The sequence below is a fragment of the Hemitrygon akajei genome, chromosome 5, assembly GCF_048418815.1.
Source record: "Hemitrygon akajei chromosome 5, sHemAka1.3, whole genome shotgun sequence".
Lineage (NCBI taxonomy): Eukaryota > Metazoa > Chordata > Chondrichthyes > Myliobatiformes > Dasyatidae > Hemitrygon > Hemitrygon akajei.
Window position 1 is genome coordinate 85,943,923 of NC_133128.1, and position 15,012 is coordinate 85,958,934.

The following is a 15,012-nucleotide window of genomic DNA, read 5'->3' on the forward strand; positions in this document are numbered from 1 at the left end:
TGTGTCCCATACACAATCAAACCATTTTCCTTTAGGAAGGTAATCTTCTCAGCATGAGCCCTTTTCTCCAGCTGATGGCATGAATCCAATGTATGTTCACCCCGGCAGAACAGACAAACTCTTTTGGCTTATGAGACCATTTCCATTTCATAAGTTCCAGGCTCACTTTTAGCTTTAGTTCTCACAGTGGCCACAGGAAAGGCAAAATCACTTCCTTTAGCTTAGAACAAATTTGTGACTTAGTTTTGTTTATACCTTTGCCTACTGCAGGTAATGTAGTATACAGTATCTTCCCTGTGTGTAGAAATCCTAATTTGTTGTTCAGTAAAATCAACAATGGCAGCAAAAGTAGCCTCACAGTTATGCTTGGCTAATAGCTCACAAACCATCCTTCTACATAGATCCCTAAACATATAAGCCAACTTCTTTACAACAATCAAGTCAAGTCACTTTTTATTGTCATTTTGACCATAACTGCTGGTACAGTGCACAGTAAAAACGAGACGACGTTTTTCAGGACCATGGTGCTACAAGAAACAGTACAAAAACTACTCTGAACTACGTAAAAAACAACACAGAAAAAAAAAAACACTAGACTACAGACCTACCCAGACTACAGACCTGCATAAAGTGCAGAAAACAGTGCAGGCATTAACCATATAACCATATAACAATCACAGCACGGAAACAGGCCATTCCGGCCCTCCTAGTCCGTGCCGAACTCTTAATCTCACCTAGTCCCACCTACCCGCACTCAGCCCATAACCCTCCACTCCTTTCCTGTCCATATACCTATCCAATTTTACCTTAAATGACACAACTGAACTGGCCTCTACTACTTCTACAGGAAGCTCATTCCACACAGCTATCACTCTCTGAGTAAAGAAATACCTTCTCGTGTTTCCCTTAAACTTTTGCCCCCTAACTCTCAAATCATGTCCTCTCGTTTGAATCTCCCCTACTCTCAATGGAAACAGCCTATTCACGTCAACTCTATCTATCCCTCTCAACATTTTAAATACCTCGATCAAATCCCCCCTCAACCTTCTACGCTCCAATGAATAGAGACCTAACTTGTTCAACCTTTCTCTGTAACTTAAGTGCTGAAACCCAGGTAACATCCTAGTAAATCGTCTCTGCACTCTCTCTAATTTATTGATATCTTTCCTATAATTCGGTGACCAGAACTGTACACAATATTCCAAATTTGGCCTTACCAATGCCTTGTACAATTTTAACATTACATCCCAACTTCTGTACTCAATGCTCTGATTTATAAAGGCCAGCGTTCCAAAAGCCTTCTTCACCACCCTATCTACATGAGACTCCACCTTCAGGGAACTATGCACTGTTATTCCTAGATCTCTCTGTTCCACTGCATTCCTCAATGCCCTACCATTTACCCTGTATGTTCTATTTGGATTATTCCTGCCAAAATGTAGAACCTCACACTTCTCAGCATTAAACTCCATCTGCCAACGTTCAGCCCATTCTTCTAACCGGCATAAATCTCCCTGCAAGCTTTGAAAACCCACCTCATTATCCACAACACCTCCTACCTTAGTATCATCAGCATACTTACTAATCCAATTTACCACCCCATCATCCAGATCATTTATGTATATTACAAACAACATTGGGCCCAAAGCAGATCCCTGAGGCACCCCGCTAGTCACCGGCCTCCATCCCGATAAACAATTATCCACCACTACTCTCTGGCATCTCCCATCTAGCCACTGTTGAATCCATTTTATTACTCCAGCATTAATACCTAACGACTGAACCTTCTTAACTAACCTTCCATGTGGAACTTTGTCAAAGGCCTTGCTGAAGTCCATATAGACTACATCCACTGCCTTACCCTCGTCAACATTCCTCGTAACTACTTCAAAAAATTCAATAAGGTTTGTCAAACATGACCTTCCACGCACAAATCCATGCTGGCTACTCCTAATCAGATCCTGTCTATCCAGATAATTATAAATACTATCTCTAAGAATACTTTCCATTAATTTACCCACCACTGATGTCAAACTGACAGGTCTATAATTGCCAGGCTTACTTCTAGAACCCTTTTTAAACAATGGAACCACATGAGCAATACGCCAATCCTCCGGCACAATCCCCGTTTCTAATGACATCTGAAAGATCTCCATCAGAGCTCCTGCTATCTCTACACAAACTTCCCTCAAGGTCCTGGGGAATATCCTGTCAGGACCCGGAGATTTATCCACTTTTAAATTTCTTAAAAGCGCCAGTACTTCCACCTCTTTAATCGTCATAGGTTCCATAACTTCCTTACTTGTTTCCCATACCTTACACCATTCAATATCCTTCTCCTTAGTGAATACCGAAGAGAAGAAATCGTTCAAAATCTCTCCCATCTCCCTCGGCTCCACACATAGCTGACCACCCTGATTCTCTAAGGGACCAATTTTATCCCTCACTATCCTCTTGCTTTTAATATAACTGTAGAAGCCTTTCGGATTTACTTCCACCTTATTTGCCAAACCAAACTCGTAACTTCTTTTAGCTTTTCTAATCTCTTTCTTAAGTTTCCTTTTACATTCTTTATATTCCTCGAGCAATTCCTTTACTCCATGCCGCCTATATCTATTGTAGACATCCCTCTTTTTTCGAACCAAGTTTCTAATATCCCTTGAAAACCATGGCGCTTTCAAACCTTTAACCTTTCCTTTCAACCGAACAGGAACATAAAGATTCTGTACCCTCATAATTTCACCCTTAAATGACCTCCATTTCTCTATTACATCCTTCCCATAAAACAACTTGACCCAATCCACTCTCTCTAAATCCCTGCGCATCTCCTCAAAGTTAGCCTTTCTCCAATCAAAAATGTCAACTCTAGGTCCAGTCCTGTCCTTCTCCATAATTATATTGAAGCTAATGCTATTGTGATCACTGGACCCGAAGTGCTCCCCAACACATACATCTGTCAGCTGACCTATCGCATTCCCTAACAGGAGATCCAACACTGCCCCATCTCTAGTCGGTACTTCTATGTATTGTTGCAAAAAAACTATCCTGCACACATTTCACAAACTCTAAACCATCCAGCCCTTTTACAGAATGAGCTTCCCAATCTATGTGTGGAAAATTAAAATCTCCCACAATCACCACATTACAATAAATAATAAATAAGATAATAGGCACAGCAGAGGGCAATAAGTTATTGTCAGTCCAGACTCTGGGTATTGTGGAGTCTGATAACTTGGGAGAAGAAACTGTTACATAGTCTGGTCGTGAGAGCCCAAATGCTTCGGTGCCTTTTCCCAGATGACAGGAGGGAGAAGAGTTTGTATGAGGGGGTGCATGGGGTCCTTCATAATGCTGTTTGCTTTGCAGATGCAGCATGTAGTGTAAGTGTCTATAAGACAGGAAGAGAGACCCCGATGATCTTCTCAGTTGACCTCACTATCTGCTGCAGGGTCTTGCAATCCAAGATGGTGCAATTTCCGAACCAGGCAGTGATGCAGCTGCTCAGGATGCTCTCAATACAACCCCTGTAGAATGTGATGAGGATGGGGGGGGGGGGGGGGGAATGGACTTTCAGCCTTCGCAGAAAGTAGAGACACTGCTGGGCTTTCTTTGCTATGGAGCTGGTGTTGAAGGACCAGGTGAGATTCTCTGCCAGGTGAACACCAAGAAATTTGGAGCTCTTAATGCTCAGTGTGATGGTGTTGGAGATGCTGCCTCTGATCCGGACTGACTGAGGTCTTCCAGTCAGGAAGTCTAGCATCCAGTTGCAGAGGGAGGTGTTCAGGCCTCCCAATCAATAGATTGGTGGGTCTGCCAGCTCTCGCATGTACTGAACATCTCCTATTGCAGTATAACAGCCTCTAACAAAAAGATTGTAGTCTTGAAGAGTCTTCATGTCTTCAGATTTGATAGGTGGCCAAGAGAGAGCCTTTCGCATGTAGGCTGATGCAATTTTCTGTTCATTGCCATAATGTTTCTGTAGTAAAGCCTTGGCCTTTAGATATCCTTCCTCAGGGTTAACACACTGGCAATTTCTGACAAGCTCTCTAGGGCGACCTCCAGCTTACTGTTCAAGGAAACAGAGGCAGTCACCATAATTGTTAGTCTTCCCTTCAACATTATTCTTAAAAGCCCTCATGAATGCATGATATTGCAATGAATACCCATCGAAGATTTGAATCTCTTTTAGGCAGATATGCAATGCGTTGTTGTTGTACCAATAAAGTTGTTATTTCATTTTACATCCTGTTGGCCTCCATAATACAATTTAGACCTCTATCATCTAAAACACGACAGCTTCCATACTGTAAATTAATGTCCCCATGAGCACCTAGAGCTGTTGGATATGACATAGATTCAGAGTGCCTCTTAATGTGGGTGGAGAATGAACACCCTGAACTACTCCTTGAGGCCCTAAATCTTGTTTCATAGACATTTGAAGAACAAATGAATTGCACTCATTGACATTGAGTGTGTTGGGTTTCTTCTGTGTCATATCAATATAGGAACTCACACAATAGAACAGTCCTACTGGAGCACTTTTAGCACCCACTGCACTTCAGCTTTGGCCATCTATGCTGCAATTTCTTTTTGTAACTTAAGCTGCTCAATCCTTCTTCGTAGCTGCTCCTTTCCTTTCCAAAACTGTTCTTCCATCTGCTCCTCTTGCCCTCCCAACTCATGTTTATCCTTCAATGTTTGTTGTTGTGCAAATAATGCTGCTAAATTAGCCTCCATTTTAATGCCTGCAGAGGAGGTATAAGATGCATAAGCCACTCTGCTTGCAACAGAACATGGAGAATGCATATTTTAGGTACTGTCGCTTTACATATGTCATCCTGAGGATCCTCAGCTTTATGCATAGTTAAAACATGCCTCAAAATTCGAGAAATATTTTCACTTGGTTCAACAACATGACCTTCAACATCGCATGTTTGTTTCATCCATTGTTCAGCATCTACTATGACTGTATTAATAAGAGTATGCTAAGTCTCTAAAGTCTGCTGGTACGTCTTCATTTATCCAGATCTTGATGAGAAGTTGATGCAGTTGATAATAAAGTGGGTTACCTCCAATTTTGTAGACCTCTGCTGGTATTCCATTGAGTCCAGCAGCCTTTTTGTTTTTCAAGGTTTTGATGACTTCCTTGACTTCTTCAAGTGTTGGTATTTTGCTTAGGGAGTCATCAATGGGCTGTTTTGGAATGTTGTTAATCACATTCCTGTCAAATGAGATGGTCTGATTTAGAAGATCTTCAAAGTACTCCCTCCATCTAGAACTGATGTCAGCATTGCTCTTCAGGATGGTTGAACCATCTTTGCTTTTGAGAGGGGATTGACCATGAGTGGATGGGCCAAAAATAGCTTTAGTTGCGTTGAAAAAGCCTCGAGTGTCGTTAGCATCTGCTAGTTGTCGGATTTCCTGAACTTCCTTCCTCCACCATTGGTTTTTCAGTTTCCGGGTGCTGTTCTGGACTGCAATCTTGCATTCCTGATAGTGTTTCATTTTGATAGCCGATTGTTGGTCATTTTGTAAGGTGATGAAAGCTTTTTTCTTTTCGTCAATGAGTTGTTGGGAGTAATTTGTTGTTATCATTGAACCAATCCTGATGTTTTTTCGTCTTGAACCCAATTATTTCTTTGCAGGAGGTGATGATAGCATTCTTCAATTGATTCCAGTGTTCTTCTACAGATGGTGAGATTTATTGAGGCAGTTGTTCTTGAAGGTTTTGTTGGAACTTCTGTACATGGTTGATGTCTTGAAGGATGTCAACATTGAATTTCTTGATTAGTGTTCTGATTTTGGTGTTTCCTTTTGGGCCGAATCTTCATTCTCATGGTGGACAAGATGAGTCGATGGTCTGTCCAGCACTCATCGGCACCAGTAACAGCTCTTGTTATCAGTACATCTTGTTGGTCCCGAGATCATACGATGATATAAATAGATCAACAAAATGAAGACCATCATCCTCGACCTCGACGGATAGCCACGACGAATAAGAGTTTCAATATTATCAAACTTTTTGATTTGCTTATCTCGCTCTGGGTTAGGAATGAAAGACAACAACACAAAATTTTGCTTAGCAACAGCTTCGTGTAGACTATTCGTGTCTTTAAGATGAGACTGCACATGTGAGACATTTTATGTTCTCACATAGAACTTTTAATTGATGGTATTAAATTTTAGATTTTTCTCAGTTTTTCTTATATTCCTTTTGAGAACTTTTGATTCTATTCACTAAAACTTTCTCATTAAGTTTAATTTCTCTTTTAGACCTGACTTCAAGGTCACTGACATCAATTCCACTCATGTTACTTTTTCTAGATGCAATCACACCAAACAAGCAGCGCTCATTTCCCAGAATATTTCAGCACTTCAATAAAACAAAGCAGCCAACCCTTAGGCGAACACCACATGATCGAGGATACAGCACTGCTGACCATTCCAAACCGTGTTCAAACCACAAACACACAGCATGGATCAACAAAAGGTCACTACTTGCTGTAAATTGCTCCTGGATTCTCAATGTTACAATTCTAATTTCGCCAACTATCCAATGCAATCTCTTGCCATAGACTGATGTTCATTTGGTATAACTATCCTATTGTTGACAAAATGTAGCAGTTATTTCAAAACAAACCAAAACTGCTTAGAGACTAAGGACAGGTGGGACATACTGTATGGGGCACTATCCATCCAATAACGAAGTTCCAAAGTTGAAGAATATGTTCAATCCTTTATTAAGAAACCAGCAAAATGAACCATCTTGAAACGATGAAAACTAATGAATCTAAAACTAGTGATATAACAAAATAAACAGTCTTAGCATATTAAATTACTTAAGCCAAGCAGTTTTAAATGTATTTCTAAGTATTCAAGAATATTTAAGTGGTTAACAAAAAGATATCAGCCCTGGCCTACTCTTTAGCTCTACCCAAATTAGGCTGAACTCAAGACAGAGTATGAATACATACCTAAACACTTCGTTTCTACCATGCCCCCAACACGTGATTAACTACCCGTAATAAACATAATAAACACGCAACACAAAATCCAATACAGATAGAAAACAGATACATGGCTCCCACAAAAGGTATAGATACAGTTGATAGCCAGCACCCTTTTCCAAGGTGGTAATGGCTAATTTGAGAGGGCATACCTTTAAGGTGATTGGAGGAAAGTATAGAGGGATACTAGAGCAACACACACAAAATGCTGGGGGAACTCATCAGGCCAGGCAGCATGAAGGGACTGCTGAAGAGTCGTGGCCCAAAATGTTGACTGTACTCTTTTCCATAGATGCTACCTGGCCTGTTGAGTTCCTCCAGTATTTTGTGTGTGTTGCTTGTATTTCCAGCATCTTCAAATGTGAGCCAAAGGGCCTTTACTGTGCAGTACTCTTCGATTTCCTATGTTCCAATGTCATGGTATTTTTCTGCTTGCTCTTGACCAATGAACTCGTGTCTGCATTCCCCAATATTTTGTCCCCTTGGTTCAGTCCCTTCTGACCTACATCCATGACATTTCACATGGTCTCCATCACTTCAATCACTTTCAGTTCCCTGGCCCTGCTTGCCTTATTTTCATGATGGACATCTAGTCCCCATACACTTTCATTTTTCATCAGGAAGTTGTTAAAACTTTTTGCTTTCTTCTGGACAACAGACTTAACCAGTTCCTCACCATCACCACCCTCCTCCACCTGGTGGAAATGGTTCTCACCTTCAACATTTTTAGTTCCTCCACTTTCTCCAAACAAAGTTGTAGCCAGGGACACTTGCGTAGGCCCAGCTATGCCTGCCTTTTGTTGGCTAAGTGGAACAGTCCATGTTCCAAGCCTTCATTGGTAACAATCCCAAATTTTTTCTCCACCACATTGATGATTGCATTGGTGCTGCTTCTTGAGAGCCCTCTCATCATTCTCGATCGCTCTGTGTCCATTTCTGGAGACTGAAAATGTACTGACATCTTTTACAACCCACTGACTGTCACAGTTACCTTAACAACCCTCTCACCCTGTGACTTGTAAAAATACTATTCCCTTCACTCAGTTCATCCATCTCCACTACATCTTTTCACAGGATGAGGCTTTTCATTCTAGGACATCTAAGATGTCTTCTTCTTTTTCGAACAATGGGTTTTCCCTTCTATCACCATAAAAGTTGCCCTGACCCACATCTCCTCCATTTCTCACACATCTGTCCTCACTCCATCGTCCTGCCATCATAACAGAGATAATAATTTCCCTTGTCCCTACCACCTCAGGAGCCTCTGTATCCAGTGCATCATTCTTTGTAACTTCCGCCATCTCCAATGGGATGTTACTACTAAGAGCATCTTTCCCTCCGCCTTCAGTTTTCCACAGGATTGTTCCTTACATGACTCTCTTGTCCACTTGTCCCTCCACAATGATCTTCCTCAAGGCCCTTTACCCTGCAAATGCAACACCAGCCCCAACATCACCACCCTCATTACCATTCAGGGTCCTAAACAGTCCTTCCAGTTGAGGCAGGACTTCACCTGGAGTCTGTAAGGGTAATCTATTGTATCTGGTGCTCCATGTCTAGCCTCCTCTATTTCAGTGAGATCCAACGTATTTTGGAAGGGACTGCTTTGTTGAGCACCTTTGCCCTGTCTGTCACAAAAGCCAGGATCTCCCAGTGACTACCCTTTCAATTCAACTTCCTGTTCCCATTCTAACATATCTGTCTATGACCTCCTCTACTGCTGCAATGTGGCCAAACTCAGGTTCAAGGAGAAACAACTCATATTCTATCTAGGTAACCTTCAACCTGATGGCATGAATATTGATTATTTTAACTCCTGGTAATTACTCTCCCCATCCCTTCTCTTTTTTCTGTTCTCCTTTCTGGTTACCCTCTCAACCCTTCGCTGTTCCTTACCTGCCCATCACCCCCCTCAGGTTCCCCTTCTCTTTCCCTTTCTTCCACGGTCCAGTGTCCTCTTCCATTAGGTTCCTGCTTCTTCAGCTCTTTATCTTTTCCACCTATCCCTCCCAGCTTCTTACTTCAGCCCCCTACCACAGTGACCTACCATCCACTCAACTGACTCACCTTTCACTTACCAGCTTGTACTCCTTCCCCTCCCTGCACCTTATTCTGAATTCTGCCTCCTTCCTTTCCAGTCCTGATGAACAGTCATAGCCAGAAACGTTGATTGTTTATTTCCCTCCATACATGCTCCCTAGACTTGCTGAGTTCCTCCACCATTTTGTGTGTGTTGCTCAAGATTTCTAGCATCTGCAGAACTTCTTGTGCTTTTGTTATCTGTAAGCATTTGCTAGAGTTGTTGGAAACATACTAAATTTCCTCAAACTCCTAATGAAGCAGAGCTGCTCATGTGCTTTCTTCATGATTGCATGAATATCTCAGGCCCAAAATAGATCTTCCAAGGTGTTGAAGCCTAGGAATGTGAAGCTGCTTACCTTTTCCACCACGAGGAAAGGTGTGTTTCTCCTGACTTGCCCTTCCTGAAGTCCACAAGCAATTCCTTGGTCCAGCTGACACTGAATGTGAGGTTGTTGTTGTAAAACTACTCAACCAGCCAATCTATCTCACTCCTGTAGGCTTTCTCATTGCCATCTGAGATTCTGCCAACAACTGTGTTGTCACTGGTGAATTTCTAGACAGTGTTTGAGCTGTGCCAAGCCATACAGTAACGGATGTATAGAGTGTACAGCAGTGGGCTAAACATGCATCCTTGAGGTGTGCCTGTGTTCACTGTCAGTAAAAAGAAGATATTATTACCAATCCGTAGTGACCACATTTTCCAATGAGGACTCTGAGGATCCAATTGCAGAGGTACAGAGGCTTAGGTTTTGATGTTGATGATTAATATTGAGGGGATGATGGTGTTGAACACTGAGCTGTAAACAGCAGCCTGACAGATGTTTTGCTATAATCTCCAAAGCCAAGTAGAGAGCTAGTGAGATTGCATTTGCTGTAGATCTGTTGTGACAGCAGACAAATTGCAGCGAGTTCAGGTCATTGTTCAGACAGAAATTAATTCTAGCCCTGAACAAACTCTTAAAGCACTTCAACTCAGTAGGTGTGAGGACTACTGGGCAACAGTCATTAGGCAGCTTACCCTGCTCTTCTAAGGCGCTGGTATGATTGCCGGGTGAGAACCTCTGACTGCAGCAGTGAGAGATTGAAAATGTCCTTGAACACTACAGCCAGTTGGCCAGCACAGATATTCAGTATCCAGCTGGGTACACCACCAGGGCCTGATGCCTGGTCAGGAATCCCCGCTTGAAAGACATTCTAACACTTCTGAGACAGTGATCACAGTGTTATCAGATGCTGTGGGGATTAGCACAGACGTAATGTTATTTTTCTTTCCAAAGCATTCATAAAAACATTGATTTTATCGGAAGTACAGATAACTGGCAATTATGCTGTCAGGTTTTGCTTTATAACAAGAATCCAGAGAAAGCAGCAATCTGAAAGTCTATGGACTCTCTTGGGTATTTCATCAGTTCCTTTTTAAGTGCTGGTCAAATTTTCATCATTAATAGATGCCCAAGGAACAAAGTTCTACAGAAGCACCAATGTAGAAAATACAACTGGTCTCATTAAAATCCACAGCTAAATTTAAATGAAGTAGAAACAACACTTGTTTCAAATATCTCACAATGAAAGCGTATTGTTGAAATAGCCCTATGACAGCCCTAATTGTGGTCATGCAAATCAACTATCTAATGTACAGGTATTTAAAAAAAGACATCGCACCATATAAGGCAAATTTTTGAAAGTGCACCTGCAATCAATTAAATATCCTGTAATTACTAGTATTGTACAAATAATGTTAATTTCAGTGAAAATAATGCACTTACCAAAAGGAAGAGCATCTTTTGGTGACAATGGTCTACGAAGTAGTGGTGGATATTTGGACATGCTGCTCCTGAATCGGATATCCTGGGTTTATTTCGTGTTTGTTATCCTGGGTTTATCCACAAGCAATGAGTTGATTGAAATCAAATGAAAACTTTTATATTAGTAACACAAAAAAGTTACTGAGAGCAAGAAATGGCAAAGTTTTCTACATCTTTCCAACAGTAACTCCTTTTACCTTTATTTACCTCTTTTCATACCTCAAAGAATTTTGCACATTCAAGCTTTTATAAAATGTTAAAGTAAATAAATAGATAAATGAGAATAAACTTACAAAATTCTAGGAAGACTTGACAGGCTGCATACATGTAATATATACATGCAATACACAATGTATTTATATACACATGTAATACATATATGTATTGTTTGATTAATAGCAACACCCCTGGGTAGCCTCCCAGATGGCATGAACATGGATATTTCTAACTTTGGATAATTACTCCCCTCCCCACCTCTCTTTTCTCATTTCCCATTTTGGTTACCCTCTCACCCATTATCTTCTCACAGATCTATCACTTCCCTTTGGTTCCCTTCCTCCTTCCCTTTCTTCCATATCATCTCCTATTAGATTCCTTCTTCTTCAGCCCTTTACCTCTTCCATCTATCACCTTCCAGCTTCTTACTTCATACCCCCTCCCTCACCCACCCATCTTCCTCTGTCTCACTTATTACCTGCCAGCTTGCACTCCTCCCCTCCCACTAACTTCTTATTCTGACTTCTGCCCCCTTCCTTTCCAGTCCTGATGAAGGGTTTCAGCCTTTATTCTCCTCCATAGACATTGCCTTACTTGCTGACTCCCTCCAATATTTTGTGTGTGTTGCTCAAGATCTCCAGCATCTGCATGATCAGTCATGTTTATGGATGTTTTCCTTGACTGAGGAGGGTAGAGTCAAGGAAACTGAGGATAAGGGATAGGCAGTTCCAGACCGAGATGAAGAGAAAGTTCTTCACTCAGAAGGTGGTGAGCCCTTGGAAGTCTCTACTTGGATGGCAGGTGAAGCTCAATGTTCTGTTCACTCTGGGCATTAAAAAAATTATGGGACATGGGGAGTGTCATGCTTTCAATGAATGGGCTAGGCTACAGAAACCAGGTGGTTTCTGTGTTCTTATTATGATGTTCCTATTCTTGAACTATGTTGCATGGTGTTAATTAAACTATGTTAACAAAGAAAAATTAAGAAATATTGGATATGATAACAATGCAAGAAAAAGAAAATATTAAAAGATTTGGCTTCTTTAGCATTCTTAAATGACTAAACAGATTTTTAATGGAGGCAAAACAGAAAACAGCAGAGGTCTTATCGATCAGTTTCTAATTCCTCATGAATGAGCAGGAAGATGGAATTTACTAATATTTAAGAGGAGTTATAACTGTTGGACTTTTTTGTGGAAAAATAGTGGAAAATCTATGTTTAAATTAGTATTTGGGATTAATTAAGGTAAATCAAAATGCATTTGTAACAGGGAGTGCAATTAGGGAGTTTACAAATATATAAAATTCGCCCATGTGGTTGTTAGTGGGGAAGAAAATTGTGGGCTCCCAGAGGGCAATGCATTAGTTAAACAGCAAATAGAATGCCACTTTGCTAATGGCATGTTATGTGTGTTAATGCGCTTGGAGTAATATGGCAATGAGAAATGAAGCCCTTCGTTGATCGGGGTTGACCATGGATGTGACGTCCTAGCTGTCAATAAGCAAGCCAGTACACAAGCCAGGGCAGTATGACATAGAGAGCAAACTATTGCCCATCCAGCATGCTCCCCCATTTCATGCAGCTGAGGAACGGCAGAGACCAATACAGTTTGGCACCAGCAGTGTCACAGACGTTGTTAGTCAGTGTTAAATTCATTGTAGGACTGCCTTAGGAACTCCAGCTCTGGATTCTTCCTCGGGGTCCAATCCCGAAGCCTTCCCCATGAGTGGGTACAGCCGCAAGGCAGCAGTTCTATGACTGGCCACTGAATAGTCTGAGGCCAAAGAAGGCCAAAGAGGATTGTACATTCAAAAATTTTCATTAAAGCATTTGACAAAGCACAGGAGGCCAGATTGCTGAGAAATTAAAAGGTCAATGTTACCACAGAAAGGTAGTATTTTCTATATTAAGAGGCATAGATCAATTGGACAGCCAGAGCCGGGGCAGAAATGGCTAATATGAGGGGACATAATTTGAAGGAGATTGGAGGAAAATACAGAGGGATATCAGAGGTAGTAATTTTCCTACATAGCGAGAGGTGGGTGTGTGGAATGCTCTGCCGGGGTGGTGGTAGAGGCAGATACATTCAGGATATTTAAGAGTTTATTAGATGGGCACATGGATGATGATAGGCACATGAAAAATGGAGGGCTTTGTAGGAGGGAAGGGTTCGACTGATCTTAGAGTAGGTTAAAAGGTTTGCACAACATTGTGAGCTGAAGGGCCTGTACTGTGCTAAAACGTTCTATATTCTACAAATGATCCCAAAGAAATTAAGAACAGAGAGGATGTGCTAGGGAGGATACACACAGGCTACAACTTGAGTATGTAACAGCACTCCAAAGATGTGGAAGGGATTCATGAGGATGCTACCATAGATGGCCGTATGATTATGAAGAAAAATTGTCTGAGCTAGGGTTGAGGGACATGTAATTAAGACAAATAAATTTAAGAGAAGTCATAAGAGGTTTAATAGGGAAACCTGACATCCCTCAGCAGAAAAACTAATAACTGAACTTAAGTGCCATTCTGGATTACGTGGTCAAATGTTGGTAAGTAGCTTTTAATCAATAATCATGGATTAGAAAAGCCATTTACAAAATGTCCATTTGAACATAAACCATCGGCAATATTTTATACAGAGGGAGTAGGAGAATAACCAGGGGCTAAAAACGATTCAGCCAATTGTCAGCAGTTGTGAAATTGTGCAAAAAATCAGTAATTTTAAGTCCCCTGGCATTATATCAGTTCCCTGGCCCTGGGACCAGTACTTAATAAGTGCCTTTACAAAGAAGGCAAGACAGCACCTTTACTTTTCTTAGAAGTTTGTGCAGGTTTGGCATGTCATCTAAAACTTTGACAGACTTCTATAGATGCACAGTGGAGAGTATCCTGGTTGGTTGCATCTTTACCTGGTATGGGAATACCCATACCCAAGAATGGGAAAACCTACAAAAAGTAATGAAGCAGCCAGTTCATCACAGGTAAAGTCCTCTCCATCACTGTGTATATCTACAAAGAGCTTTGATAATAAATTTATTTTGAACTTTGACAAAGAAAATACAAATTGATAAATAGAAAAAGAAACAGTCTGAAATCTAACCCAAATACATTCGATGCTGCTGTCCATAAAATGAAGAACACCAAATGACGGCAAAGTGTGGTCATCCACATCAGAAAGGAGTCAACAAATGTGGACACACAAAGGCTGTTACTGCATCATCACCTGGGCTTCTTGATCGTTTTAACATAAAAGGTCCAGGGTTCTTCAATGGCACTGCCCAAACCTGGTACCAAAATAGCTAGGGGAAGAAAATGAAGCATCCTAAGCAACACACACACAAAATACAGGAGCAACTTAGCAGGTCAGGTAGCATCTAAGGAAATAAATAAACAGTTGACATTTTGGGCCAGAGACTCTTCTTCAGGACTGAAAAGGAAGGGGGAAGACATCAGAATAAAAAGGTGAGGGGAGGGGAAGGAGGATAGCTAGGTGATAGGTGAAATCAGATGGGTGGGAAAGGTAAAGGGCTTGAGAAGAAGGAATCTGGTAGGAGTGGAGAGTGAACCATAGGAGAAACGGAAGGAGGGGACCCAGGGGGAGGTGATAGGCAGGTGAGAAGAGGTAGCAGGCCAAAACGGGGAAAAGAGGAGGGGAGGGGAGGGGAAGGAGAAGGAGAAATCAGTATTCATGCTGTCAGGTTGGAGGCTACTCAGATGGGATATAAGGTGTTGCTCCTCCAACCTAGAGGTGGCTTCAGCTTGGCATGCCAGATATGTTTGTGGTAGGATCCTTTTGGAGATGACAGAAGTTGCAGAGGATGGTATGTTGGATGCAGAGGCTCATGGGGTGGTACATAAGGACAAGAAACTCCATTCTTAGAAGGAGGACACTTCTGAT

The 15,012-nt window shown here is 41.5% G+C and overlaps 1 protein-coding gene across 1 annotated transcript in view; it reads right to left on the reverse strand.

The window, feature by feature from the left end:
* Positions 1–15,012, reverse strand: part of LOC140727952 (leucine-rich repeat-containing protein 63) — a 117,360-nt gene that overhangs the window by 101,330 nt on the left and 1,018 nt on the right. Inside the window, exon 2 of the mRNA XM_073045959.1 lies at positions 10,856–10,962. Within this exon, the coding sequence (XP_072902060.1) occupies positions 10,856–10,916 (61 nt within the window). The 5' untranslated portion in view covers positions 10,917–10,962. The remainder of the gene's footprint in view (positions 1–10,855; positions 10,963–15,012) is intronic.